Here is a 27,484-nt window from a genome sequence, read left to right as displayed (position 1 = left end):
GCTTAAGAACTGTGACAGCTTACAATAATTGCCATGCTAATTAGCAAGAACTAGCCCAGTGTGGTTCTGTCCTCTCTAGACCTGATTTGATGAATATGCTTTGATTAATGTCTGCAGCGGTGTTTCCATAACTTCACGTTTATTGTAATTAACTAAGAGACTGATATGCACGTATGTGATCAAATTAAATGTAGATGCCTACGTTTCTTTTTTTTTCGAGGACAAAGAGAGAATCTGCTTTGAATCTGCAAAGCACTGGGGTTTTATGTCACTGTTAGACCAATATAGGGAGAATTATCCAGGGTAAAATGCAAATATGTCTGGACTGTGAGGCAAAATTGCTATCATCTCAGCTTCAATGATTTGAAAGACCACCTTGATGCATTGCTTCACTGATGGATGTAGTCATTCCTTTTCATCAAACAACATAAAAGTGTGGCGATAATTACATCCATCAAGAAGATACCAGAAACTGTTGTAAAATGAGTAAGAAGCTGTGCTTGTTTTCTTTCACGTGAGGTGGTGCGTGCGAGCTTTGTCTGTGTAAACATGAGACAAAGTTAAGACTGAGTAACATTGCTGTTTTTTAAGGGTCAAGTGTGTAGTGACATCTAATGCTGAGACTGCAGATTGCTACACACAAAACTATGTTGGTATTTGCATACCAAAGTGGATGTCGGTTGTCTTTGGATTGCGGGCATTTGGTTCAAATCATGAAACTTATGCTTTATACTGATTGGACCATCTGGGCTGATGGAGCAACATGGCAGCTCAAAATGGTAGCTTCCTGAAAGCGAGGCCCTTGCCAAAAGTACAATAATAAAAAGGCCTATTTTGAAGCAAAAAAAACAAAACAAAACAAAGATTATTTTATATTTCAGTGATTATACACTTGCACAAACATACAAACATTGTTACAAATATAGGATAAAGGTTGCACACCAAAAATGTACACCATTTTTTCTCTCTGACAATAAATTCTGCAGTTACTCTGACAGATGCAACCCATCTGTGTTAGTCTCACTGCAGATATGCTTGCTGTTTCATGCTGACAAATGCTGCCGTTTATATTAAAATGTACACAGCCCACCTTTGTCTGTGGCATTATTTGGAATTTAAAACTAATCCACTGGGAGTTTATCTGCAGCTCTACTGTGGCTTTTTCCATCTTGTGTGAGAGATTCCCCAGCAACAGAGCCCTTCAAAAAGACTTCTTTCCTCTCATAAGTGACTCGGTAACTCATCTTTGAAGTAGTCTTTGACATGTACCTTCATTACAGCATGTGCCTTCCCTCCGTTCCAGATATGCACATATCTCTGGGGACCCAATTGCTTGAAGTAAGCACGGCTTTCAAAGCTACACATGGAGAACTGACCTTCAATAAATCAAAGGTGTCTGCAGCTAATACAACAAATAATAGGGGCCCAAAGTGTCTACGATGAATGACATGAAGGTAAAGTCATGGCTTTATGTGGCCGCGATGTGCAGATTTGTAAACTGAATTCAAACACTGTCTCTGTGGCAGAAAGTTAGAAAACAAACACAGTCCAATATGCAAAAAAAAATGGTGCAGCAAATGCTTCCATCTAGTGTACAAATTAAGAACAAGGCTCTGATGGATGATTTTATTGTTCATGAACATTGTAGCTTTGTGAATGTGTAGATTATGTATTAAAACAAGAGGAAAGAGGGATAATGTACCATAAAGAGCTAATGTTACCAATGCAGTACAATTTCTGATTTGTCCAAAGGTGATTGGAGCTCCTATCGACAGTTTGTTTCTGCCTAAAATCATTTCATTTAACACATCAGGGCAACCATAACCCACTCCTTTTTACTTATTTAACTTTTCTGTATAAAGCCAACAAAATGCAATGTTCATTTGCCACAAAGTGACTGCATGTCCTGCCTTGTCACTGAAATATTGTTTCTGTCTCAAACTGACTTGCCTTTATTCTTAATGGTTATACTTGACAACCTAGTCCGTTTAACCTGTTGAAAAAGGGTCAGTGCAATCAATAAAATGCAGTTTGTCACTTGACAAAAAGTGACTGCAGCTCCTTCTTCACTGTGAGTCAAAATGAAACAGCAGCTTCAGTGACAAGCATCAGACCTGCCAACTGGTATACATTAAAGCACATACAAGTCAGGGGCCCCCACAAAAGTAGATGAAGAGTCACATATTATAAACAAAATATGTTTTTTTTAATTATGTAGAGAAAATTAAAGTAATTAACCTTAATTGTATGAAATTACCAAATATAACACACAACACATTTTGCCTCTGTATTATTTGCAATGTTACACAAAGGCAAGCGCTAGTAGCTGTTATGTATTTATGTATTGATGATGATGATGATGATGAGGAAAAGTCTGGATTGAGGCAATAATTAACCAACTTATTTACCTGGGGAAAAGAATGTCCCGTAGTTTTTTAAATGATCGACTGTGAAATGAATAAGTTATTCTTTTTTCGTGTTCTTCAGCACACAGCCCCGCCCCTCCAGAGTTCCTTGTCATTCCTTTTCGTAAAAGTTTATTTATTTATTTATTCATGTTAAATGTTGATTTTAGCATCATGGGGGACTTACTGTTGGAGTGGCTGAAATATTAGCTCCGCCCCTGCTCAGAGCCGTTCAGAAGCTATTTGCTCACGTGACGTCTGCAAACCGCTGTCAGCTGTTTGACGCGCTCATATTTCGGGCAGAAAGTAGTCTCGTGTCTGACTGAACTACAGGAAAGTCCGTGGAATTTGACGACGTGTTTCTCAACACTTAAAAAGTTGTTTCCCGTTCACCTTTGTGTCAAATAATGTGACCTCGTGCCATAAATATCATCGACGTGCAAGTGTGTTAGCTTAATTATCGAAGTAGCAATGGAGGTGCAGACAGCTGAGGAGCAGCTTCTCCTTCATGCTAAAGCAGGCAGTTTGTCTTTCATTCAGAAGCTCCTTCAGTCCAGGATCGACCAAAACACTCCGCTCAACGTCAACTGCAGATGTATGTCGTGATGAGCTTGACTTGATTAAGCTTTGACTTCACTTAGCTCAGAGACATTTCTGTTGTTTATGTTTTTAATTGTGTGTTACTGTAGCTAGATGTAAAGGCAGCTCAGGGTGGACACCCCTCCACATGGCCTGTTACTTTGGACACAGAGACGTGGTGGAGGAATTACTCAAGGTGAGAGCTGATGTGTGTTCATTTTGCCTTGTGCATGCATTATTGTCCAATTGCTCCCTGTCATATTTACATAATGGATTATCATTTGCAGGCAGGTGCTGATGTGAATGTGCAAAATAGCATGGGTGACACACCTCTGCACAAGGCAGCCTACACTGGTAGAAAGGTAAAAGAAAAAAACCCATCTTCCTGTCACTTTGTGTTATTATAATAGGATATGCTCTTCATTTTATTTCAAGACATTCTTTACTTTCTTTGAAGTCATTTTAAATCACTGTCACAGGCTCCACCAAAGATCCCCTCCTCTCCAAATGAGGCATATGCGTGATGACAAGTTATGTTCGGGTTTCTTTCTAATTAATTTATCTTTGGATCTTTTAAGGAGATTGTGCTGTTGTTGCTGCGGTACGATGCCTGTGCCAACATAATCAATGGAACGGCCCAAATCCCTAAAGATGTCACGGAGGATGATGAAATCATTACGATGCTGGAGGGTATGAATGGAATGATGGGAATATTTTGCTGATAGCTTCTCATCAGTGTCCATCAGCTGCCCTTTGTTCTCAAACTGTGATTGTCTGTGCAGCTGCAGAGAGGAGGGAGACGAGGCGGCGGGAGGAGAGGCTTCTGGAGGCAGCCAGACAGGGAGACATCTCAACTCTGTCAAAACTGGTGAAAGTTTGCCCTTTTGCTTAAACTTGGCGGAATGTCTGTGTGCCATTTCGATAGCAACGTCTCAATTCACGTAATTAACTTCAACCGTAATGTCGTGTAATGTCAGAGTCTAAGAGGATCAGTGATGATTAAAGATCACACATGAGCATACGATGTCCTCCAAGGAAAATAAAAGCACTATGAACCTAAGGTGCCTAAGACAGCTGGAGTGTTTCACTTGCAAAACACAGCATAGCTTTTATTTTGAGGAGGTCCCATAAGTCAGCTGTGTCAGTGAGTTTATTAGTTTACTTCAGGACAAAGTTAGAGTGTACAGAAGTCTTCTTCCTGCTCTGTTTTCATCTTCATCTTGTATATAGAGTTTCTGTTACATGCTGCACTTCATTCCAGCAGTATAGTTCTTGCTTGGTGCCTTTTAGAGTGGGTCAAATGAATATTTAGATCTGCTGGAGATTAGTGTTGTCATAATTCACTGTGTGTTTTCTATGGTTCACCGTCACCGTCTTCTGTTCTGTAGCTCAGTGGAAAGGAAGCTCCAAATATTCACTGCAGGGACGACGTGGGTAATACGCCCTTACACTGTGCAGCCTACAGAGGGCAGAAGCTGTGCATTCTAAAGCTTCTCAAGTCTGGAGCCAGCCCCAGTGTCAAGAACAACAATGGTACTATAATCCATTATCTTGTTCTCAGCACTCTGTTATTAGTCTATTATTCGGACTGTTTTGATAGTTCAGTTTTAATCACAAAGTTGTCCCTTTTCCGTGTCAAAAATGTGCACAATAACGCACCTCTGTGGCTGATGTTGATGCAGAACAGACCGCACTGGACCTGGTGCGTTCTGATGAACTCAGACCCATTGTGGCAGCTTATCAGGACAAGGTGAGGACACCTAAATATAAAAAATATTTAGGTGTGTCAATGCAAACATTCATTGCACTGTAGTGTGTACATATACTGCATCGTCTGAAGTCTCGCGGTCATCTTTAGACTAGATTAGGTGTATGATTCTCAAAGTACAAATCATTCTTTTGTTTGAGATTTGCTGAACCCTTGAATGTTTCTCAGAGGATTAAACCCTCGAATATCACCTTGCTCACAGATTTATTGTTTGTATTGTCTCTTAGGAAAGTGTTTTTCGTGGTTTGTGGTCTTGTGGTTTTTCTTACATTGCACCTGGGCTAAAAGCACACAGTCCTTTTTTTAAACATAAAATAAACTCTGTTATCTCTGTACTGTATGTTCACTTGAGGTCTGGCAGCTGTCGAGGAAAAACCATGCACGTCAGCATTCCTTGCTCTTGCTTGGAAGCCAGATGAGCCTTGCACAATCATGGTGTAAACATTTATAAGGGCTAAGCTGAAATGGCAGGTTTTAATGCAATAGCAAATAACAATATAGCGTCTCAGATCCCACTGAAACCTGGTCACAACTGTCAATCAGTCTCTGTCTGCACACAAAGTCTTACAGTTATTATTTTCCCCCCACGAAGGAAGTGAACAGAAGGGTTCAGAAGATTGAAGGCCCTCTTTGGAAGGTACCCAGATGTTGAAGTGTATTGTTGTCTTCTCTTAATAACACAGGCAATTTTTTTTTTTTGGTTCAAATTCACCACATTTGATGGTACAGGCAACACACAATATCATATTAATTATTAAGGAAACTGCCTTGTGAACCCTTTATTTCACATGTACCAGTGTTTTATGATCACAGACCATTAATTGAAAAGTCTTCTTACACCATGTACCGTAATTTCAGTTAGAGTAAGTTCATTCTTTATTGATCCTAAAATGGCAAGATTTTCAATCATAATTTTATGTGTCGTTTACTTTGTGTTCGGACAGAGTTCCCGGTTTCTTGGATGGCGATCCCACTGGGTGGTAATTGAAGATGGAATGCTCTCCTGGTACCACAGACAGTAAGTATCTGTAACTATCCATATGATCACGTTATATCATTTTAATTTACTGTACGTGCATGTAAGTAAATCATAAACAATTTATCAGCCGTTTTAGAGGTCTTTCTGCTGGTATATATTTATATATATATGTATATGTGTATATATGTATGCAGTGAAAACAAGGACGTCTACATCTGTGCTGCTTTTTTTTTTATTTAATCAGCATGTCATCTCTCATCCCTTTCATTTTCCAGGGCTGATGCTGTGACTGGTGTCAGAAAACAGGGATGTACTTCTCTAGCACAAGCCTACTGCATGGTAGGTAGAATGGGTTAGAGCAGAGGTGTCAAACGGCCGGCCCGTGGGCCACATACGGCCCACCACTTAATATCATGTTAAAAGGAAAACATGGCCCTGTGACCTCCTCTTCTTTTAAACACAGCGTGTGTGGCGGAGGCACAGCTGCCAGTAAGGTGATAGAATATAAACAGAATAACATTAAATAACATATAAGCTTACTTTGTTTTCGATTAATTGACTTATTTTGCATGTTATCCTGAAGTATATGTCGTTACATATCAAACAAGCACATTTACTTTGAAATTCTGTATCACCATGAATATCTTTATCGTTAGTGCAATATCATGATGGAATATTGTGTGATCATTTTAAGCCCACCCACTACTAAACAGTTGCTCTATTCCAGTTTCATCCAGGTCATTTGAGTTTGACACCTGGGTTCGACCGCGTGGATGATTTGATTAATCTTCATCCCTCCTGCGCTCACGTTGCACTCAACACCTGACACATTGACATCGAGTGTGGCAAACGTGGCTCTAGGTGATTTTTTTTTTGTTTGTTTGTCATTCCAGGTCAAACCATGGGATCATTGCTTCTTCACGGTCAGGTGCTTTGACAACACCGTGCACTCCTTTAAGGTCTCCTCAAAGACGAATTCAGTGGCGACAAGAAAAGTGAGATGAGATCCATTCTCCGCACACGTTTCCAAGTGTTTTCTGCATCACTTAAGTAATTGTTCCGATTATTTTTCCTCTTAGAAATGGTTGGATGCTTTAGAGGCACATTCAGCCTACAGCACTCGTCACTGCATTCAAGAGCAGATCCCCGGTGATGATGATGATGGTGATGTTGATGCTGCTGTGGGGAACCTGAGACAAGCAGTTCAGGTAAGATGAGTTAAAAACTTTTGTAAAGACGTATCATGTAGGCAAGCATCAGTCATTTATTGACGTTTATTATTGCTGTATATTATTAGTCTGCTTTTGTTGAGCCAAGTGCCTCTGTCCTGTGCTCCTGCAGGTAGCCAGCACTTGCCAGCAGAAATTGGAGAGTGAAGTGGCAATATTTCTGTCTATGGTGAAGAATGGAGCGGATTTTGGTGAGTGCCCAAATCTTTGTCTCAGTAGGGGTTGTGCAGACGGACTGTGCCATCATCCATCACTGCTGACCGATGGACATCAGGATGTGGACTCACCATCATGATGCCATGCTCATCTTTTTTGTCAATCAAGGGACAGCACAGCTGTAGCATTAAGCTGTGCAAACAGCCTAATGTAATACACGCAAAGTATATTTGTTGCTGTTCCTCAGTCGACCTAAACTTTCTGAATCAGTTATCATTCCTTCTTTTTCCTGAATTTGATTTGTAAATACAAATAGTTTTGCTTCTAGTTTATCTGTATTAATATGCTAAACCAGTGATTCCCAAAGTGTGAGCTGCAAGAGATAATTGAAGTTGATAAATTGTGATTATGTGGAATTGAATGATAATTAATAGGAAATAGACTTTTATTTGTTTCACTAGCTTTTATTAGTATCTCCAGATAGAACTTGTCTGCACTTACACAAGTGCAGTAACAGAAAAACCAAAACCAGGCCATCAAGACCATTAAAACTATGTTGGGGCCAATCATTTGTTATTACTTGGCGCAAAGATCAGCTGTTCTAAGTGCAACACTGACTCACAGACAGACTCATAATTAATGTATTATGATCTGTAACGATGTACTCAGTCATTTCACAGGTGTAATTGAAGGTGTTGTTGAGCTGCATACAGTTCTCAGACTTTAAATGATTCTTCTAAATAATTAAAGTGTGGGAACAGCTGTGCTAATTAAGATTTGCCACCTTTCCAGTGACATGATTTGATACTTATCGTTGTCAAATGAAGATATGTCTTACTTTATAGTGTATGCATCCCCAATTTTTTAAAGGATTGGCTGCTCCTCTTCTACTGAAAGCTAAGGAGACCTGTGAGCTTTCCAGTGAAACCTGTGCCGCCCTCCATCTCTGCCTCGAACTGTCGTCAAAACAAGAAGAGGTAAGGCAGACACCCACACAGACTTCCTATCATTTCTTAAAATAAAACACTTAAAACCATAAAATATGTGCTTGGATTTATCGAGCATATTGAAGTGTTTCGGAAAAGCCATAAATATTATGTTGTGTGTGTTTGGTTTGCCACTTTTCTCAGTATGTTAGGTGTTCGCTGCAGCTCATTCAGCTTTTCTGAATCCTTATGTCATTGATTCCTTTACCCTCACACACTCCAATTGGTTGATTAAGCTGCACTGACTGAACTCCTCCCCACCACGTGTCCTCCCTCATATTATTAATCATATTTGAAGTTTGTGTGTGTGCATGCGCACATGTGCACCCCCTGTACGCCTGTCCTAATCGTGGTGCTCTCCCCCTGGAGGAAGCGATGGAATAGTGTGGTACTCATTGGCATGTCTGTAGAAAGGACACGGGCGAGATCCGCTTTTATGCTTAGGTCTGCATTCAGCCTGCAGATCAGTGTAGACTTACACACACTCTGAATTGAGCAGCTATTCCTCTTAGGACACTTCCATTCGTTTGCCATTGTCCTTCCCCTCAACTGTAAGCAGTTAATGTCTTAACTTAACCTAAACATGATTTAAGTCTGAGCTTCAAACTTAACTCGTTCCTTAGGAATTAGATTCTGCCTCATTAGGAGCAGCTTTTGGTCTCCATGGGGACTTCTGGTTCTGACAAGGTCAGCGTTTATGTCAGAAAAGGTCCTAAAGAGGTAACGAATACAAGTACCACAAGTGTACACACACACACACACACACACACACTCTCACTCTCACCTGCTCTAGGGAAAAGGCAGTGCATTGAGCGAGAGAACTCGAGTGTATGCATATTCACAGGCTCAGCTGGCGTTGCGTGCTTTCATCCTCGCTCAGTGAAAATACACGCTCGCAGGCACACTTCCACATGCCACATCATCCCAGCATTTGTCCACAGGAGGAAGGAGAGAGGGTTATCGGCACTTTCATCCGGCACATGCACAGGTACTAACCAAACAGCTGTTACGCTAAAGCCCTGTGCTTTCCTTTCGTTGTTTTTTTCTTGAGCTGAATAACTGGCTTTGTTTGCTGTGGTCTCGTCCCCGATGACTTAATAGGAGGTGTTTTGAAGTTGGGCATCAACTCGGTGCATTCTGATGTTTTAGTGAGTGTTTTTTTTCACTGTGGATTTAATTAATTGTGTGAAATGTATCTTATTTTAACTGGTGCTAATGAGGTCAACTTAGAATGTAATAAATAATGGTTCAGAGAATGGAGGGGAAAAATTAATGCGCTTTTAATATGCTATTTACATAAGATACTTTAAGATATAGTTGTTTTTTGACCATTTTAAGAAGCAGTTGTTCCAGTTCTGTCGCACATTGTATTATTTTTGGCTATTATCACTGAGAGCCTGCGTACACTGTATCACTGTCATCACCCAGAAAAGATTTAAAATCACTACAAAAACAACTATGGAGCTTTAATTAATTTTGAGTATAATAGTTTACCAAGTAGAGAAGCACGTTATAGATTCTGTCCTCATGCTAAGCCTCTGCTACTACACGCACTAACTGGATTATTTTTTCTCCAGTGCTGCAGAGATTGGCGGCATTAGGCAGTATTAACTTTAATCCCACACTGCTGCTGTCCTGCCACAGATGCCTGCGTCGGTGCCACTTCCACGTTATTGTTCTCCACTGTACATAACACGAAGCAGTCACATGCTGTGGTAATTGTGTTCCGACTTTCGGGCAGATGTGCGGTAGAGAAACACAGTTCATATCTCAAAGGGTTTTGCAGCCATTAGTGTGTTGCCCTTGAGCAGTGTAAATGCAGCCTGACCCATTTCAGCAGCTGCTGCAAAACTGAACAAAGTGACATATTTACACAGTACGTGCAAGACACTGGGTGACTGGTAGGAGACTACAAGACTTATAGGGTGGTGGTGGTTTTTTTTGTAATAAAGATTGAGCTACATGTAGGCAATCCTTGCAAATCCAGCAGATTTATGAATCCAACCTTTTTGTGTTTCAGAGGGAGCAGGTTTTCACCTCTCTAAAGACGACAAATGCAGTCTTGCATTCAGCATGAAACCACTTTGTAATGACTCGTAGAGAAGCGGATCTGGCAGTGCAGGATTTTCTTTTCTCCAAACCTACACATGCTCTTAGATCTAGAAAAATAAGTTTTTTACTCCTGGGTATGTTATCCCAGGAGTAGAGACACTGTACTGTCCCTCTTCTTTTTGAGGTTGTGATATATGTATACAATGATGAAGCATATCTATATAATATATATCTATAGTTTTTTTTACTTGCCCATTGATGCATGTCGTTTTATATACAGTTACAATTAGTTTCCTCCTGAGATTGCCTCCCCCAACAGCAGTGAAAGCAAATTTGACAACAAAATAAAAGCTCCATCCTTTGGGGTGGCAGCCAAGGAGAAGCATCGCTCCCAGGCTCCGGCAGCACACAGCCTCAGCAGGGCTTAAAATAGAGCTGTTTGTGCTCAGGCGAGAGGATGCTGTGAGAGCGAATGAGCTCGCTGGGATACTTCCAAAACAAAGTGTACTGTTTGTGGATGTGCTCGAAAGCCAAGTACCTGAGACAGGGAGCGTTGACACAGGGATTGGTCACAGTGAGCTGATTTACTTTACACTATATTAAATTCATGTTTATGTCTGATAGCAGCCTGTGTCACTATGTGACTTTGCTGTTGTCGATTTAGGATGAAATTTCAAGGTTATTTTTTGGGAAATTGCCAGTTGCAAAAGCACAAATGTTTTAGAAAATCATGTTTTCTTCAGCACAAACTTTAACCTTGCCAAAACCTGACTGTTAAAGTGATCAGAGTAGCTGATAATCGATATGTCATGCCTACATCTGTGGCCACATTTTCTTTTCTCCATCTGATAAATCATTGCAGTTTAATAATGGTAAATGATACACCAGATTGCTTAGATAAACACATATTGAACAACACTCTCTCTTCAGTCTGATTATTGTCTGCAATACAGTGCACTGATATGATTTAAATAAAGACAACATGTGAAATAAATGAAATATTGAGACTTGGAAGCCTTACTTTAACTTCCTGTTAACCAAAATGTAGAAACTTGCATACATTCTCAATATTCGGCCGATTAATTAAATAATGGGCATTAATAAAATGGCAAAAACTAGGCTCAATAGCTCTACAAATAACGATTTTCTAGATTAAAGGGGGACACACCTGTGAGTATGGGAGAAACCGAAATAATCTGTGTGAAATATGATTTGAACACAGTCTGAATATCCAAAGGTTGATCACACGGTGTGATCACTGCAAGTGTGAAAGTGTTAATTGTGTCCTTGACTGTAGGCGTCACACAGCAATTGAACCTCATGTTAAAGTGGCTGCTTGTCGGCTTCAGCTACAGTTGCAGAACAATCTTAGTGGAAGAAGGAGAAAGAGTCCATGTTTGTGTTTGGTATTTTGTTTTTTTTTTAAGCCCTGGGGGGTACCAAAGCAATTGAACATACTGTATATCCTGTGTTTCCAAAAGCTCCAGTTGGAATCACATGAATATTCATTACAAATTGATGGAGTGGTGGCAGTTTGCTGATCAGGAAAAAAGAATCAGCAAATATGTAGATGTGTTATGCAGCATTTCCTTGCTTTGTCATCTTCACCTGAAATATACCAACACTACTTTTGGGTGCATGTAATGTCTCAAAAGAAATGCTTTATATATTGGGAAAGGCATTTAATAAGTAAAGCCATTTCATTAATGTCCTTTTAAAGTTTTAAGACGACGTTGTCTAAGCCGGGTTCTCACTATTTGCGATTGTGTTTGCAACAGTTCACTTAGTAAAAGAGGCAACACAAACATGGTTAGACAATAGGAAACTGATCTATTTCATTCCACAGTGGCCTGGCTCAGGTTGCTCTGAAGAGACTCCGGCCGCGGCTACAGAGCTTTCGGAGACTGGGGTGTTTGGTTCCGACTGGAGGAAACCAGATCTTTGAATAGGGATAGAGGATGGATCTGCCATCACAATCAAATATTTGCCAATTACACTGTACTCTTGTGTCCACAAAAATACATGAGCATAATCTCTCTCCTGATGCTGTACTTTGTCTCTGGCGAGCGTGTTTTATCCGTCTGTCCCTGTGCATGCAGGTGTGGAGCCTGAAGTTGGAGCAGGAGGTGGAAAAGAACAAAGCTCTGACTGAAGCTCTGCAAACTTTGGCATCTGAGCGCCACGAAATCAAGCAGTCCCTGAGCAAAGGCCGGCGGTCGTCAACCCTCAGCACACTCACCAACGATGACTTCTATGATGCTGAGTCAGGTCAGCAGCACCAGTTAGTCACGTAATTAACCCCTTATTGGGGTTGTTTTCTAATTGTATTGAGTTAATGCATTAATTACCCCCATAAAAGGAAGAATCTTATGACATGTTAATGGTTTGTCTTTTTTTTTTTTTTTTTAAATCCAATTTTGTTTAAAACGATCCGCCGGTAAAACAGTTTACACGGATGGATTAATGCCATATTTATTATTCTTGCATCCATGATTTCTTCAAACTCCTCTTTAATGGGAGAGATTTAACAGTTACCAACCGTGGACCGACACATCCACAGGTGTAGCCTGTGTTGGAGGTGAAAAGTGAAAAGAGAATGCCGTCATGTCTGCTTTTATGTTGACCAGCTATTTACTGTCAACTGCACTGGCTGTGTATTTTTTTTTACCATACACAGACACAGACACTGGCGTTTGTTTCGCAGACATCGTCTTGTGGGGCAATGTTTGTCTTTAAATGCTTCCTCATTTTGTTTGTGTCATGCACTAACGCACTCTGGTGTAATGATATACATTCCCTCTTCACTGGATTCTGCCGGTTGACAGTTGGAGGCAATGCTTTACCAATTAACCCAGGAAACCAAAGGGCAGTGCAAGTTTGCATTTTCTTTTCTTCATTTTTGTCCCTGTAACTGGTGCACAAACTTTTCTACTTTAAAAAGTTGAATTTGAGGAAGGCATTCAGTGCACGTCAGGCTTCCATGACGAACATAATGTTTGTTTACGGGGTAAATCCACTGTGCGGCTTGTGACGCATATTTACATATGAATGCGATGCCTCCAGCAGCACATCGTTTTCCAACTGCTTCAGTTTTCAGCGCTCGCTTCACTCTCGTAAAATGATAGTCTGTCTGTCTGCGTGCGTGTGTGCATAAAGCGTTGTTGTACGCAGTATCACTCCGACCACTGGCACTGCATCTGTCTCAGAGATGGCACAGACAACGTTGACACTGTCCCGTTATACTCGAGGGTAACAGGCCTGTGCTTGTGGGTTTATTTTGTGTTTTTTTTTTTTTTTACGCACAGTTTTGCATCAGCAAATACAGTCCGTGGTAAAAACACACGGTTCTCTGTATGGCCAAAAGCCTCGCCGTGGTGATTATGAACAGCACACTTCCTTCTACAACATGTTTGTGCACTGTGGAGCGATCTTTCTCAGGAGACGTTGCATTATTCATACATAGCCCCGAGTTATCTACTGGCCAGAGATACTCAATACAGCAAGTCTCCAAACTGTGCTCAGCATATGTAAGAGAATGTTTCTACAGAATGAGCTGTTTAATTCTCAGCCACATGTTACATTCTGGCACAAACGTGTGGCTGCACACAATCCGTCGACACGTCCTCGCATACACGTCTGCGTCAGAGTGTACAGACGCCACTCTATACTCTCCTCCCATTGTTTTACCTGACGGTGGCGGCGAAGGGCGGAGTAGGACCCAGCACACACGCACGGAGCAAACAATGTTGGAGGAAATGAAGCCTGTTTGTGGCATCTCATTGGAACACAATCCTCAGGTGGGGTTTGGCTGACTGCAGGGAGGGAGAGGTTGGCGAGGAACCTGAGCACAGGTTGTTATTTTCAGACAGTTTACCGCCGAGGCTACAGCCGTGTGAGCTGCCTGAAAACATGTGTGCGTGAGAGAGAGAGGGAGAGAGAGAGAGAGCGAGAGAGTGTGTTTGGCATGACCTGGCATCTGCCCCCTGTCGCCATCCCACAGATTCGGAGTCAGAGTTGTCTGTGAGCGGCTTCCTGTCTGTGGCCAGTCACTCCTGTGAAGAGGACGAGGGGAGAGACGCCCCCCTTCTCAGCAGCCTCTGCCATCCCAGCGCACTCAAGGGGCCTGCCGGAATGTCAGGGGAGTGTAACCATGGCAACCAACCAGCCCAATGCAATGGAGTCAAGAAGCACAGGTGGGATATGCTCCAGTTATGATGTCATGCTTGTTTACTGGCTGAAACCATGGCACTGAAATCAAGACGTCCAGACTGAGTGCTTAGCAACCTGTTCAGTGTTTTAATGCGCACCAGCGTTTGTTATGGATAATTATCACAGCAGCGTTAATATTAAACGAATGTTATCCATGTGATGGGTAGTATATCTGTCTGATGATAGGTAGCAAACAAACATCAAATAGCAGCGAGGCCAGTAAACGCCATAGTCGGTGTAATTTCTTCTGACAGATCAAACTCTCCCAAGTGAGACAGTCGACCTGAATCCTGACAGATTTGTCTTCTTTCATTTCTGTGAAAACTGATTCTGCCTTGGTCTCGCTTCCTTAATCCAACAAGTGATCAATGAATAATTAAACGTGCACTGGCTCGGAGTAGGAGCTGGAAGAAAGGGGCTCGCTGACTGGTTGCCTGTGTGTGCGTGTGTTGTGCATTACAGATTTATGAGGTATCTGTTTATTTGGAATTTCTGTCATGTGAAGACCCCCAGCTGCCTGTAGATGGTTGTGTTTCATTCCCCCCCCCCACACATTTTGTTGTTTTTTTTACATTATGAAAAGCTTTGTCGTGAATTCTCTAAATCAAAACTGTACAAATCTGTCTTGGCCATCGAAATACAGTCGTGTAAATGTTTTTTTGTTTTTTTTTTTACAGTAGCCTTTTGCTTAAAACAGAATTTTAAAGCTAAAGAGATTATATTTGTTTCAGCACAGCATTAAAAACACAGCTATTGAAGCTATAGAAGTACGTTGGATGATACAGTTCACCTCAGAATCTAGAAAAACCTCATCTTTATTAGTCAAATGAAAGAAAGATTTCCATGTTAAAATGCTACACACCTGTAAAGTAGTCCACCCCACAGCTAAATGCTATATAATCTTTAATATGCAAAAGAAGTGAGGTGAAATGAGTGGCTCGAAAAACACACCCCCACACATGCAGTAGTACACCCAATCATAGATATTGCATGAGGCCTGAGCAGACCAGCTGACGGCTTACAGGTGTCGGATGACTTTGTTTCCAAATGGTGGGTCAAGCTATGTTATCTGCTCTGCACGGTGTAAAGGGCCAGTGTGGGATATTTAAGCAGGTCCGTGGACAGAAATGAGTAGTGTTGTATAATCGAGTCTATGTGCACAAACAGTGCATGCATGCACTCTATTTGTGGTCGGTGTGGTTTCTCAGACTCTGCAGCGTATGACCCAGTTTTCTCTCTCCCCACAAAAAAAAACGTTGGCGTCTGCTGATGTTCTCCTGTACTTTGGCAAGATCTGTCCAGACTGCATCCAGGAATCTTAATTGGAGCTGCAGCTGTTCGTGCATTTTCAATATCGCACATTCACGTTCGCAAGAAGCCAAAATCGTGGCTGTGATTCAATTATAACTGTGAGCTCCTGCCGGTTGTTGAGTCTTATTCTTAAGTGCGTAACCCTGCTTTTGAAACTTTTAATGGCGTATGTATGACGTTGTCTTGCTTTGTTGTGCCACAATGGGGTGTAGAAGTATGGCCTGCACGTGATGGATGTAGACGGACGGCATGGTTCAAACAGAAATAGACTTCCGACAAATTTCTTTTTAACGTAATTTTCTCTCCCTTAGAACATCTCTGCCGACTCCCATGTTCTCCAGGAATGATGTCAGCATCTGGAGCATCCTGAAAAAATGCATCGGCATGGTGAGAAAAAGAGAGAGAGAGAGCGAGCACCACAAACACTTAATCTATGAAGAAACGATGAAGTCTTGTTGAATAAGAAATAGACTCAGAAACAGACTGTGATAAGTCAGTGCATCCTCATTATCTCTTTTACCATTAGATGTGTCAGCCATTATTGTGAGTGTCTGCGCCCCTGACCCCGCCTGGATTTAATTACATTTAATTATATCTAATAATGTTTTGTTCCCTAATTAGACATGGATTAAACATCCTGTGAGCGGCACGTATTCAGACACACAGAGGATGTTACTGTATTCTTTGAATGCTTTTGAGAACAAGCAAATGGTCGTTGAGTTGATAAATATCTTCACTATTTCCCTTGTTCAACATGATCATTTGGAAGAATCGGGCACAACTGCTGACCGTTTACCTTGGATGTCACATTTTAATGTTACACAGTCGCCAGCAATTTATTAGGAACAGAGGACATCAAGTAAAGTGTTTTGTGTTCAGAGAGGAATACCTTGGCTGTAACTAGCTGTTATTTGAGTTGTCTTTCCGTCATTTGTAACCAATTTGGTCTTTCCTGGGTGTTTTTTTTTTTTTTTCTTTTAATCTGTAAACCCCAGATAATGAAAATATAAAGATAATGTGAGATCAGCCCATCTGGTTCCATGCCACAATACAAAGTGACTTACTCGTCTTTAATTTTGTGATGCTCAGTTTGAACTTCAGCAGGTTCAATCAACAACTATTTTGATAATCGATTAATCGGTTCAAAGCTTTTTTCATGATTAAAACAAGATTTCCGATTGTTTAGTCTTCTTAAATGTGAGTATTTTCTTAATTTTTTTGCTCTGGATAAGAACAAAATCATTAAAAGTTCATCATTTTGGTTTGTGGACAAAACAAGACATTTGAGAACATCATCTTTTCCAGCTCAACATTTTTTAAGGTTCTCTCATAGTTTATGGACCAAACGATTAAACGATTATGAAAATAACCATTAGTTGCAGCCATATTGGATATGTGTGTACCCAATGAAGTGGCCAGTGAGTGTATTACGTGTAAGTTTGCAACATCCTCTGTACTCCCTTTCAATCGCTGCCCATGTCCTTTCAGGAGTTGTCAAAGATTGCCATGCCTGTGGTGTTTAATGAGCCTTTGAGTTTCCTCCAGAGGATAACGGAATACATGGAGCACACCTACCTCATCCACCAGGCCAACACCACAACAGACTCTGTTGAGAGGATGAAGGTATCCCAATGACTGTGCTCACTGACTTCAAATCATCAAACACATGTCCATCCCAAAACATGACACAGCCATACCATAATGCCATTTATCTGTATCTGTTACGTAACCATGTGCAGTGTCATACAAGTGCAATATCGTCACTCGTGTAACTTATATTTATTATAATTATCAATACCACAGAAATGCAATCACACCTATTCATTCTCCTCTTTTTTTCACGCATATAACTTAAATCATTACAAAAATGTTTTATCTAATTGTCTTAAATTGTATTTCTTTATTATTATTGTTGTAAATTGTCTTAAATGTTCTTATGCACCAAAGGAGTTGCACTCCTCCCTTTGAAACAGGAATGTTTCAAAGGGAGCTGGGCATCTCACAAGTTGCTGCACAAAAAAGCAAAGGAGGACAAGAACCAGAATGAACCCAATTGTGTTGTATGTAACACAGTGACAATAAAGGCTATTCTATTCTATTCTATTCTATTCTATGCACGATTTTCTGTAAATTCTTGCTCTGTGTCTTTTTGAATTGCATGTTTACTGAATGTTTGTACTGACTCAGTTGGCCGTACCTGACGATAAGACGCTGCTGTGTAGTGTGTTGCAGCGTTTGCCGTGTCAGCTGTAGCTTCACAGTGGGAGAGGACTGGGAAACCTTTCAACCCTCTACTGGGGGAGACGTTTGAACTCATCAGGTAAGACGGTGCACAACCTCAAATGTGCAAATGTCTGTTGCGAGCACACTTTCACACAAAGTATTTCTCCTTCTGTGAACGTTTGTATTATTCAACGGGCTTCCCCGCAGCACCAGCTATGTTTTTTTTTTTTCTTCTTCTCCGTCAGAGACGATTTGGGCTTTAGGTGGGTATCAGAGCAAGTAAGCCATCACCCTCCAGTCAGTGCCTTTCATGCTGAGGGCCTCCAGGAGGATTTTGTGTTCCATGGCTCCATCTATCCCAAACTCAAGTTCTGGGGAAAGAGCATAGAAGCGGAGCCCAAGGGAATCATCACACTGGAGCTCCCCAAGTCAGTACATCGTCTTAAGCTGCTTTTGTAAGTGTGATTTGATTGACTTTGAGGTCGCGTCATCGTCTTGTTTTTTTTTTTATCTCTGTGCAGGTATAACGAGGCCTACACCTGGACGAACCCTACCTGTTGTGTACACAATATCATTGTCGGTCAACTTTGGATTGAGCAGTATGGCAACGTGGAAGTGATCAATCACAAGTAAAAGAGTATTTGCATTCTTGTTTTGTCTGTGATTAAGACTTGGGTTCATAGCATAGCTCTCTTTCTGCACTGAAGTGTTGGTCTACTTTTAGATGTGGCTCATTGATTGTGAGCGCAGAACTGGGACAGTTGCCAGGTAGAGAGAATAGAGGAGCGTGAGAGAGGGCTAATTAATGTTTGAAAGGCTCAGCTCGGGAGAAGAACAGTTGAAGAGAATTGGTAAAGCAGTCTGTCGTTCTGTGGCAGGACTGGAGAGAGATGCAGCATGATGTTCAAGCCCTGTGGCCTGTTTGGAAAAGAGCTCCATAAAGTGGAGGGATACATCCTGGATAAAAGGTATTGCCTTTGTTGAATTACCCGTCATTTCACTGAAATGTAAGGTATTTGAATATTCTACATTTTTAGATCATCGTCAGGTCATCATATGTTTCCATTTGTTTTCCTTTGCAGCAAGAAGAAACTCTGTGCAATATATGGCAAATGGACGGAATGTTTGTACACTGTAGACACGGTTTCATTTGATACCTACAAGAAGTCTGACAAGAAGAATTCAGATGATAAAAATGGCAGTAAACGGGTACAAAAAAGATTTCACATATATATATTGTTTTTGACACGGTTTGTATCCGTTTGGTCAAAGATGAACGTACGCGTCTGTGCCTTTGTGGCCTCCCTCCAGGGCAGTGTGGACGAAGAGCCAGAAGAGATGCCCCCACCTGATGCTGAGACAGTCCAGGTCATCCCCGGCAGTGAGCTCCTGTGGAAGATTACACCGCGACCAGAGAACTCATCCAAGGTACGAGAAGATGAGAAATTACATTGGAGGGATGTTTGCCACCAATCCTGAAAATGTGTGTTCTCTCCCTCTCTCTCTCTCTGTGGCAGTTCTATGCGTTCTCCACATTCGCCATGCAGCTGAATGAGCTGGAGAAGAGCATGGAGGGAGTCGTCCCTACCACGGACAGCCGCCTCAGACCCGACATCCGCGCCATGGAGAATGGTGATATAGGTACAGTGTGCGACCTCGATTTGAGCCCCTGCAGTCATGCAACACCAGCCGCGGCCCGTGTTCACACTTGTGCGTCTGTGGCTCACAGATCTGGCGAGTGCCGAGAAGAAGAGGCTCGAGGAGAAACAGAGGATGGCCCGCAAAAATCGCACCAAGTCAACAGAGGAATGGAAAACGAGGTTAGTCGATTCCCGATGTCACGATCCATTTTGATAAATATGGGTCAGCTTGAACTAAACGGCTCCTTGTTGTTTTGTGTTATCCACCTTGCCCCCTATTTAATACTTGAAAAGGAATACTGCACTTGGCCCAAGGTTTGCTCCTGTTTTTTTCACTGTAGTTTGCTTGTGTGTGAAGTGTCTGCACCGCCACCCCCAGGACAAAAGGCACAACTGCAATCTGCGTGCTTTGGTTTTGTTTGGACTGGAAGCATTAGTCGATGCACTGTCACATTTTTTTCTTAGTGCGTCTTCATTCATTTGGAGCCACACGTGTTGCGCTCGCATTAAACTGGTCTTAACTCGATCTCTGCAGGTGGTTTCAGCAAGGACCCAACCCTCACAACAAAGCTCAGGACTGGATCTACTTGAAAAGCTACTGGGACAGGAACTACACTCAGCTGCCTAATATCTACTAGCGAGTAGAAACACACCCACATATCTCAAATCCACTTTCACCACCGCTGGACCTCGTCTGCTGCGCTCGGGTTTGAGCGACGGCTCCTCGGCATATTTGCGTATTACAGCAGGGCAGAGAGAACTGGATTCCAACTTGTCTTCTTAACACGGCGGTGAAATATCAAATGAAGTCGGGAGGCATATGTTAATCAATTAGTCATGTGTGAATAATCAAGCACAGCAGCTCTTTTGCTCATTTACTGAGGTTTTCAGCCACTCGTAGGCATATACTGGAAAAACTAGAATGTATTTTAGGAGTATTCCGTTGTTTGTTTCGTTGATAGATGGCGTGTTCTGAACAGTGACCTCATTCTTGCCGTGTGCCGTTTGTCCACAGTTGAAACATTTTCCTTGTGAGCTTCACTGCGCTGAGACAAACGGTGGGAGGCAGCACCGCAACACTGACACTGATTCTACTTGTGCAGGCATAATGATTATGCAGTGCAAAGTATTAAAAATAGACACCTCGGGCGCATTTGCTCTTGTTTGCACTCCCTTGAGTGCGACAGGTGACTAGTGTTTAAACGTTGCCCAGTTGGCCAGCACTGCAGCAGTAAGACTTTTACAAAATAAATGTTTAACATATTAAGCGCTCAGCTATGTATTGTATAGATATGTATAGAGGCTGTGACATAAGTCGACCCAATTCTGTGGACACAGTAGCACTATTTTCCTAACTACACTAAAGCAGAGACACTGGCTCTGCACTTAAAGATCTGTGTGTGTGTGTGTGTGTGTTGTTACGTCTTGCCATAATTAAGCAGAATTAGCTCTATTCCTTATGCTATGTGCATTGATCTGATTTAAATAACTGTCACAATAAATGCATGCGCATCACTATAACTATGCAAGCCTTACCTCCTCCATAATCCCAACACTGAATATTTATTCCGGATGGGTTGCGATGCATCTGCTGTAAGTTTTAGTTTTGTTTTTAAACGACATGTAGGTTTCACTGACAGAATTTCTATTGTTGCTAAATAAAGGCTTAATGTGAATCAAACATTTATGGGTTGAGACTGATCCCTTATTACACCCCCCCACTGCTGTCTGCACTCGCAGATGGTTTCAGAACCCAAAATATATGACATGTGAACTGTTTCACAGTGAAGTAAAAGAATGCACCCCTCCAATCAATGCAGACTTAATTATGCAGGTCTTATTTTTATGCTACGTAAGGACATCCTAGTTTTATGAGCAGCACATAGCAATGCTTTAAATGTTTTGTATAGACTAGAATGAAACTCTTTCCATTAGCAAACGACAGAACAGTACTGGAAAGCTCTGACATGATCTGTGTTTTATCTTAAACCCGGACCTGCATGGTGCTGCTTCAAGACGACATTAAAGGCAAACGATGGGCCTCATTTGTCAGCGTATTTACCTTTCCGCATTAATGCTTTGCAACGTAATGGAAAAAAACAATAAATTGTGTACTATTGTACAATAGAATAATGCCGACTTATATTCCACAAGTATGTCAGTCGTCGGTAGTTTCTTCCAAAGGGATCACATTGGTGAAAACTAATGGAAATAACATAAAAGTGGTGCAAAATGGCTCAGTAGTGCCCCAAAGATGATCTGCCAGAAAACATCAGGTAGCCTGACAAACCAATTCCTGTTTGCTCATTACAGAGGTGTGAGCATCACGTTCAGCGTGTTGCTCCAAATGAACTTCAAACCTTCTCAGACATACTGGATAAAACACTGTTCATTTTATTATGTCAAACAAATATAAAGGAGGAAACAGTTTACAGCAAACGGTACCACACTGGCACATTTTTACAACCTGTGTCACTTGAGTGATCATGCCGATGGAGCAGCACAAATGTCAATAACACTGAGAAGGTAAGACAACATAGGCTTCATTAGTCATTGCAGTTAATACTTTATGTGCCATTACATATTTGACCTGACTTTTCTCAGAGTAAATACTGAGTCTCTGGAATTGACCCGACTGACAAAAAGTATAAAATTAGATCTGGTTAAATCCAATTTTAACAGTGAAAATCATCGTTTGCCCAAAAACTGTGTACGAGATTGGTCTTATAACTGTTTGTCCGTAAAAACACGTACTGTACATATAAATATAGTGCGCACATTTTCAACATGTTTTGGCTCGTACAGTTGAAATAAATTAAGTACCAATAAACAAGTGGAACCTGTGTTAACAGAGTGGTACTGTGGCTTTTTCAAAGACAGTCTCTTCCTGGTCAAGTCAAGGCTGAGCCGCGGCGTTCAGTGAAGCTACAGCGGAGTGAATGCGGACGTGGAGACGGTTCTCAAAGTCATAACCGGCATATTCCTCCTGCGTGGTCCATGTAAGTAAAAAAATTAAATAGAGTATTAATTGTAAACAAAATCATTTAATTCATGAAATAATTACATTCATGGCATAAACAAAATTACACATAATCTGATGACTCCAGGTGTTTCCCTTGGAATTCTTTGACTTGAAATGGTCTGATTATACAATTATTGATGAACAATTTCAAATTGTAAAGTTAAAATGAATTGTAATCTGAAGCCTTTACATTCAATGAATCTCGTGCAAGGTGTTTTAAATGCTTTTATGTGAATATGTTGGTTTTTTTTTGCTCCTCTATGACAATCAACTGATCGTCTTTATGACAACTGATCAACACAATTGACGTTTTATAGACCACACAACTCAACAATGATATAATAATTCTAAATCTGTAAACTTTTCACGGACCTTCTCATAATGCCAAAGACGCAGCCATAGTAACTTCTATTATTCTACTGAATATGCCTTTATCTGTGGTGAGACAGATTTGTGCACATCCCGTACATTTAAAGGCAGAATCCAGGAAAAATCCAAAGACAACAGTAAGGCAACATTTCAATCCAAATGTGTAAAACAAATAAAACGACTGTACCTTGGCCTGAAGCAGGAGCATGTGACCCTTTTCTGCAGACTGGGGAACAGAATTACTTATTTAAACTAACTGTGTGACTTCTCCACCGCCTCGAGACAAGACAGACTTTTCTATCTCACGCATGCAACTTGCCTCTGGGTTGTTGAGCAGCACACAGCCCAGTTCATAGCAGGAGTACGGCTGAACGTAAGAGTTGGTCAGACGACCGACCTCATCCCGCTCGGCCAGCTGGAAATACTGCAAATGGACGAGGCGAGTGAAACATCAGCCATGACAGATGTAATCAAAGATATCTGTATTGATCATGTACTGTTTCATTATTAGACGTAAGAGTACCAGAATAGCATCTTTGGTATTTTGAAGACATTTGTTTATGGCCCCGAGCAGCAGGTTTTTCAGGCCGGTACACGAGGCATCATCGATGCTCTGCAGCACTACGCCAAGAAAAATACATGGCGTCAAACCAAACAAGGAAACAAAACACGACAAGCTCAACATTTTCCAGGCGATTACCTTGCGTCATCGTCTGCAGTTTGGCAGTGGAACAATTGGGCAACGCTTTCCACAGGTAAAGGATCTCGATCACACACAGGATGCAGAGTTCCTTTGTCAGACAGGGACTCCGCAGCTTCTCCGCCTGGAAGAAAATGTGCATTCATTGTATTTTTGGAAAAAAGGCTGCGAAACATAATCGTACGTAGACATACACATTTACCTTCTTCATAGAGAACAACTCTATCTGATTGTTCTTGCGCTTGAAAAGTCTTTGAACGTCCTTGAAGACAGTGAGAGCTCCCTCCAGGTCACCTGTGGCTCCTTGGCAAACTACGCGACACATAACACGAATCAGGGGTCGTAGAAGAGACAACTACACATACGGTAAATCCCCAGTCGGCTGTTCTGTTATTACCTGCAGTTAAATAGGCGTAAAAGCACTGGGACCAGCGAGACTCTATCTTCAGTCGCTCAAACGCCTTGTAGGAATCTCTGTAGTTCAGCTCGATCATGCTGCACCAACCTTAAAGCGTTCAACCGTCAGTGATTAGGATGCAGACTAGTATGCTGAGAAAGGCAGTTTGAAAACTGAGAGAGAAAATAGTACCTATTTCATATAAACACACGTGCTGGATCTCCCTCTGGTCGGAGGCCAGATCTAAAGCATCGCTGAAGGACGTCAAGGCGCTACTGATCTGGCACTAGAAAGGGGAACTTTGTGGTGTGAGTTACAGACAAATATTGAGTTTTGCCAAGGTAGGAGACCAAGCAGCAGAGCATGAGACAAAAAATGGGGCCTATTCTTAGAATGTATTTACCTCGAGGCGTTGGACTCTGCCTTTGAAAAACATGAAGAGGGAGGAGTTTGGATACGTCGTCTCCCTCCGCTGAAGAATAGACTTGGCCTCGGCGAGGCCTGCCTGTACGTCTGTGCCATCCAAGGCAAAGAAAGGCTGCACTACTGTGTGGTACCACAAGAGGGCCAGGCTGTAAAGGAAGCACAGACCATGGAATGACACATGCATTCATCATTTTCTAGCAGATTAATAATCACATTTAAAAACAGCGTATTATTGCTAACTAACGACATACATTCTGAACTGAAGTAACTTGTACAAATGACCAAATTCATAATGACTGAGCAACAGCCAGTGCCAGTCTCTTATTAAAGCTGTCTACAGTCAGCACACAATATGTTTAGTGTGTTTTTTTTCTATTTTCTTTTTCATATAATTCAGTCTTCCTTTATCTTACTTTAATTGTGTTTATTTTATTTTAAATAACTAAACTAACATTATTATAATCATTTTGAATCAGAATCAGAAATTTCCACAATTGCAATAATTCCTGGACAAGGAGAAGGGCTCATTCCTCCAGAAATAATGCTTTTCTTACATTACATACTGTTATTATAATTGTGAAAAATCGTATTTCTATTGGAGCAGATACACAAATGTACTCACTCACATACTCACGTAGCTAAGGGCGCCTTCATGTCCTTACTCTCACTGGCACAAATGAGCGCTGAGAGGCCTTGAAGGCGATCACCTGGGAACCCCAGCATGTTGACGATCTTCAGCAGATGTGGCGGCACCATGGAAATGCAGAGGTGGAAGAGGCCGTAACCGAAGCTGACGGAACCTTTGAGTCTATCCAGGGCCTCTGAGCTGACGCCGTCAAGCCTGTGGGACGGGCTCGGCCTGGGCGAAGACGAGCAGCTGCGGTCTGACGCTTCAGAGGACGATGACAGAGATGAAGACGGTGTCACTTTTGCTCCCGAGTCCCTTCTTCTGCAGCTCTCCTGCAGGTGTGTGATGTCGCTGTAACATTTGTTGTACATCTTCCAGGCCTTACGGAGGATCCAGCCTCCTTTAATGTACGCTGTCAGGGGATCGAAGCCGTGGTCAGTGACAATCTGAATGTTTTCGTTTGCATTTACCTACGTTTGTTTTTTTTTCCTTTCTTTATTTCACATGAATAAATGTGCAGTCTTTGTACTGCAGGTTCTTGTACCTGACAGCTCTTGTTTGATGAAAGACAGCACTGCAAGGTAAACCTGGCAGTCTGCAATGATGATTTGCCTCTGGAGCCGATCCACTACAGTCACACCAGGTCTCTGAGAATCCATCTGCCCACAGAAATACCTCACACTTTCATGTCTACCAGCAAACACTATCGTCATTTTATAATTCCCCCCTTTTCAGGCAAATCATCGAAAAATATTTATATGTCCATTGCCTTACCACAGATTAATCACAGAATCATAATAGGTTTGTATATCTATACATGTTTCACTTCACAATGAGTGGATTATTGACCAAAATTTAAATTTTGTTGACTCGAAATGAAAGGTCTGAATACTCCCTGATGTACGCCCCTTGTGATTCTAAATGAAGTGCAATTGTAATTGAATAGAGCTCACTCACATTCCTCTTGATCTTGTTTTTGATGGTTTCAATGACGCCAGTGTTTTCGCTCTCGCACATCTTCTCGGTAGCTTTGAGGTCCTCCAGCGCCAGCTGCATTTTCTCCTCTTCAAACGTCATCATGGCGTTCTGTAAAGAAGAGGTCAGGATAAACAACAACGATGCTAAACATTACTTTTAACTGGAGCCAAAGCTGGTGGTGATACACACACGCACACACACACACACAGGTCTTGAAAGTGAAGCTCTAAACCTGATTCCACTCAAACAATTTACAGAGGAAATTCAAAATGTTGTTGCAGATATAAATAACATACTTGAGATTAGCTTGTCACGGCCTTGTTGAGGGCAGCATGCAACCACTGGCGCTCAACCAAAAACTTCCCTCAACACAACTTTAACCTCACTTTAGTGCTTAAGATTCCCTTTTTTATTGACATGTTTTGTTTATTATTATTACTGTTATAACCTGATTTGGATCAAACTCTCTGCAAAACGTGTGTGACATTTTGATGCCACACAGAACATTTCATAGTCATGCACTTCTACTTCGGTGCCAGACAAATCGAGTTATTTGGCTAATGCCTGGAAGAAACACAAGCGAGATTCCTTGGACCTTATTATGAAAAGGAACTTCCCTTAAAGGACCAGCGTGTAATATTTACAAGAGTTCATTGGCAGAAATTGACAATATTAACAAAATACTGTATTTGTGTTGTCACTCTTGTCAAAACCTGAGCAGGTGTGCATTGCCTGCATTGGCACCATGTAAATTATGGTTTTGGGTCTGTGCTACAAAAAGAACTCGAAACACAGGTGCAACAATTCATTGAGATGATGTGATGGCAGAAGCAACACAAAAAAACAAGAAAGGAGAGTTAAAAGAGTTAAAGGAGAGTGATAGAATAAGATACTGGATAAGAGAGAATGTTGGTCCGGCTTTCACTAGCTCGAGGGATACACAAAATGTCAAAGATTAGTATGTCTAAAAGGTCACCATAATATGACGATGACATTTTAGTGACTTTTTGAACAACATACTAAACTATGACATTTTTGTCAAATTTTGGACCAGATACTAACCTATGACTTTTTTACACATTTTGGACGACATACTAACCTACTACTTTGTTGTCACATTTTGGACACATTTTGGACGAGATACTAGCCTATGACATTTCTGTCAAATGTTGGACAACACACTAAACTATGACAATTTGTTGACTTTTTGGAATACATACTAAACTATGACATTTTTGTCAAATTTTGGATGTCCAAAATTTGCCAAAAATGTCATAGTTCAGTATGTCGTCCAAAAAGTCAAAGTATAGTATGTCGTCCAAAATTGGTCAAAAAAGTCATAGTATAGTATGTCGTCCAAAATCACCCAAAAATGTCATAGTATAGTATGTAGTCCACAATTGGTCAAACATGTCATAGTATAGTAT

General features: G+C 41.3%; 2 protein-coding genes across 5 annotated transcripts in view; one reads left to right on the top strand and one right to left on the bottom strand.

Annotated features, from left to right (window-relative positions):
* Window positions 1–2,729: 2,729 nt before the first annotated feature.
* LOC122778330 (oxysterol-binding protein-related protein 1-like) lies at window positions 2,730–21,218 on the top strand. Of its 4 annotated transcripts, XM_044040093.1 has the most exons (28): window positions 2,730–3,000; window positions 3,095–3,180; window positions 3,272–3,346; window positions 3,563–3,674; window positions 3,767–3,852; window positions 4,373–4,517; window positions 4,667–4,734; window positions 5,345–5,389; window positions 5,697–5,770; window positions 6,007–6,070; window positions 6,625–6,726; window positions 6,811–6,939; window positions 7,073–7,151; window positions 7,987–8,093; window positions 12,254–12,422; window positions 14,155–14,347; window positions 15,986–16,061; window positions 17,163–17,297; window positions 17,897–17,994; window positions 18,143–18,325; window positions 18,419–18,526; window positions 18,776–18,865; window positions 18,980–19,106; window positions 19,209–19,325; window positions 19,415–19,538; window positions 19,627–19,717; window positions 19,832–19,852; window positions 20,073–21,218. In XM_044040093.1, the coding sequence occupies exons 1-28, from the start codon at window positions 2,877–2,879 to the stop codon at window positions 20,173–20,175; spliced, it is 2,931 nt and encodes a 976-aa protein (XP_043896028.1). In that variant the 5' UTR covers window positions 2,730–2,876; the 3' UTR covers window positions 20,176–21,218. The 4 variants fall into 4 exon arrangements, with proteins under 4 accessions (XP_043896028.1, XP_043896042.1, XP_043896034.1 ...); XM_044040107.1 differs by lacking the exon at window positions 5,345–5,389 and having other exon boundaries at window positions 2,731–3,000; XM_044040099.1 differs by lacking the exon at window positions 19,832–19,852 and having other exon boundaries at window positions 2,734–3,000.
* A 690-nt stretch (window positions 21,219–21,908) lies between these two features.
* Window positions 21,909–27,484, bottom strand: part of LOC122781718 (tetratricopeptide repeat protein 39C-like) — a 10,954-nt gene continuing 5,378 nt past the window's right edge. The window contains exons 3-14 of the mRNA XM_044045683.1: window positions 26,037–26,165; window positions 25,624–25,738; window positions 25,086–25,491; window positions 24,429–24,597; window positions 24,218–24,311; window positions 24,026–24,133; window positions 23,831–23,940; window positions 23,629–23,752; window positions 23,452–23,549; window positions 23,248–23,352; window positions 23,116–23,154; window positions 21,909–22,523 (exon numbers count right to left, since the gene is read on the bottom strand). Coding sequence (XP_043901618.1) covers window positions 22,434–22,523; window positions 23,116–23,154; window positions 23,248–23,352; window positions 23,452–23,549; window positions 23,629–23,752; window positions 23,831–23,940; window positions 24,026–24,133; window positions 24,218–24,311; window positions 24,429–24,597; window positions 25,086–25,491; window positions 25,624–25,738; window positions 26,037–26,165 — 1,587 coding nt within the window. The 3' untranslated portion in view covers window positions 21,909–22,433. The remainder of the gene's footprint in view (window positions 22,524–23,115; window positions 23,155–23,247; window positions 23,353–23,451; window positions 23,550–23,628; window positions 23,753–23,830; window positions 23,941–24,025; window positions 24,134–24,217; window positions 24,312–24,428; window positions 24,598–25,085; window positions 25,492–25,623; window positions 25,739–26,036; window positions 26,166–27,484) is intronic.

Source organism: Solea senegalensis, linkage group LG1, assembly GCF_019176455.1.
Source record: "Solea senegalensis isolate Sse05_10M linkage group LG1, IFAPA_SoseM_1, whole genome shotgun sequence".
Lineage (NCBI taxonomy): Eukaryota > Metazoa > Chordata > Actinopteri > Pleuronectiformes > Soleidae > Solea > Solea senegalensis.
The sequence above is the reverse complement of the archived record's forward strand: the minus strand, read 5'-3'. Positions and strand labels throughout refer to the sequence as shown.

Bases quoted from the DNA above. Each gene is read 5' to 3' on its own strand.
- LOC122778330 (XM_044040093.1), top strand. From the start codon at position 2,877: ATGGAGGTGCAGACAGCTGAGGAGCAGCTTCTCCTTCATGCTAAAGCA. The intron at 18,866-18,979 runs GTATTGCCTTTG...TTTCCTTTGCAG, and splicing joins GGATACATCCTGGATAAAAG to CAAGAAGAAACTCTGTGCAA. The intron at 19,107-19,208 runs GTACAAAAAAGA...GCCTCCCTCCAG, and splicing joins ATAAAAATGGCAGTAAACGG to GGCAGTGTGGACGAAGAGCC.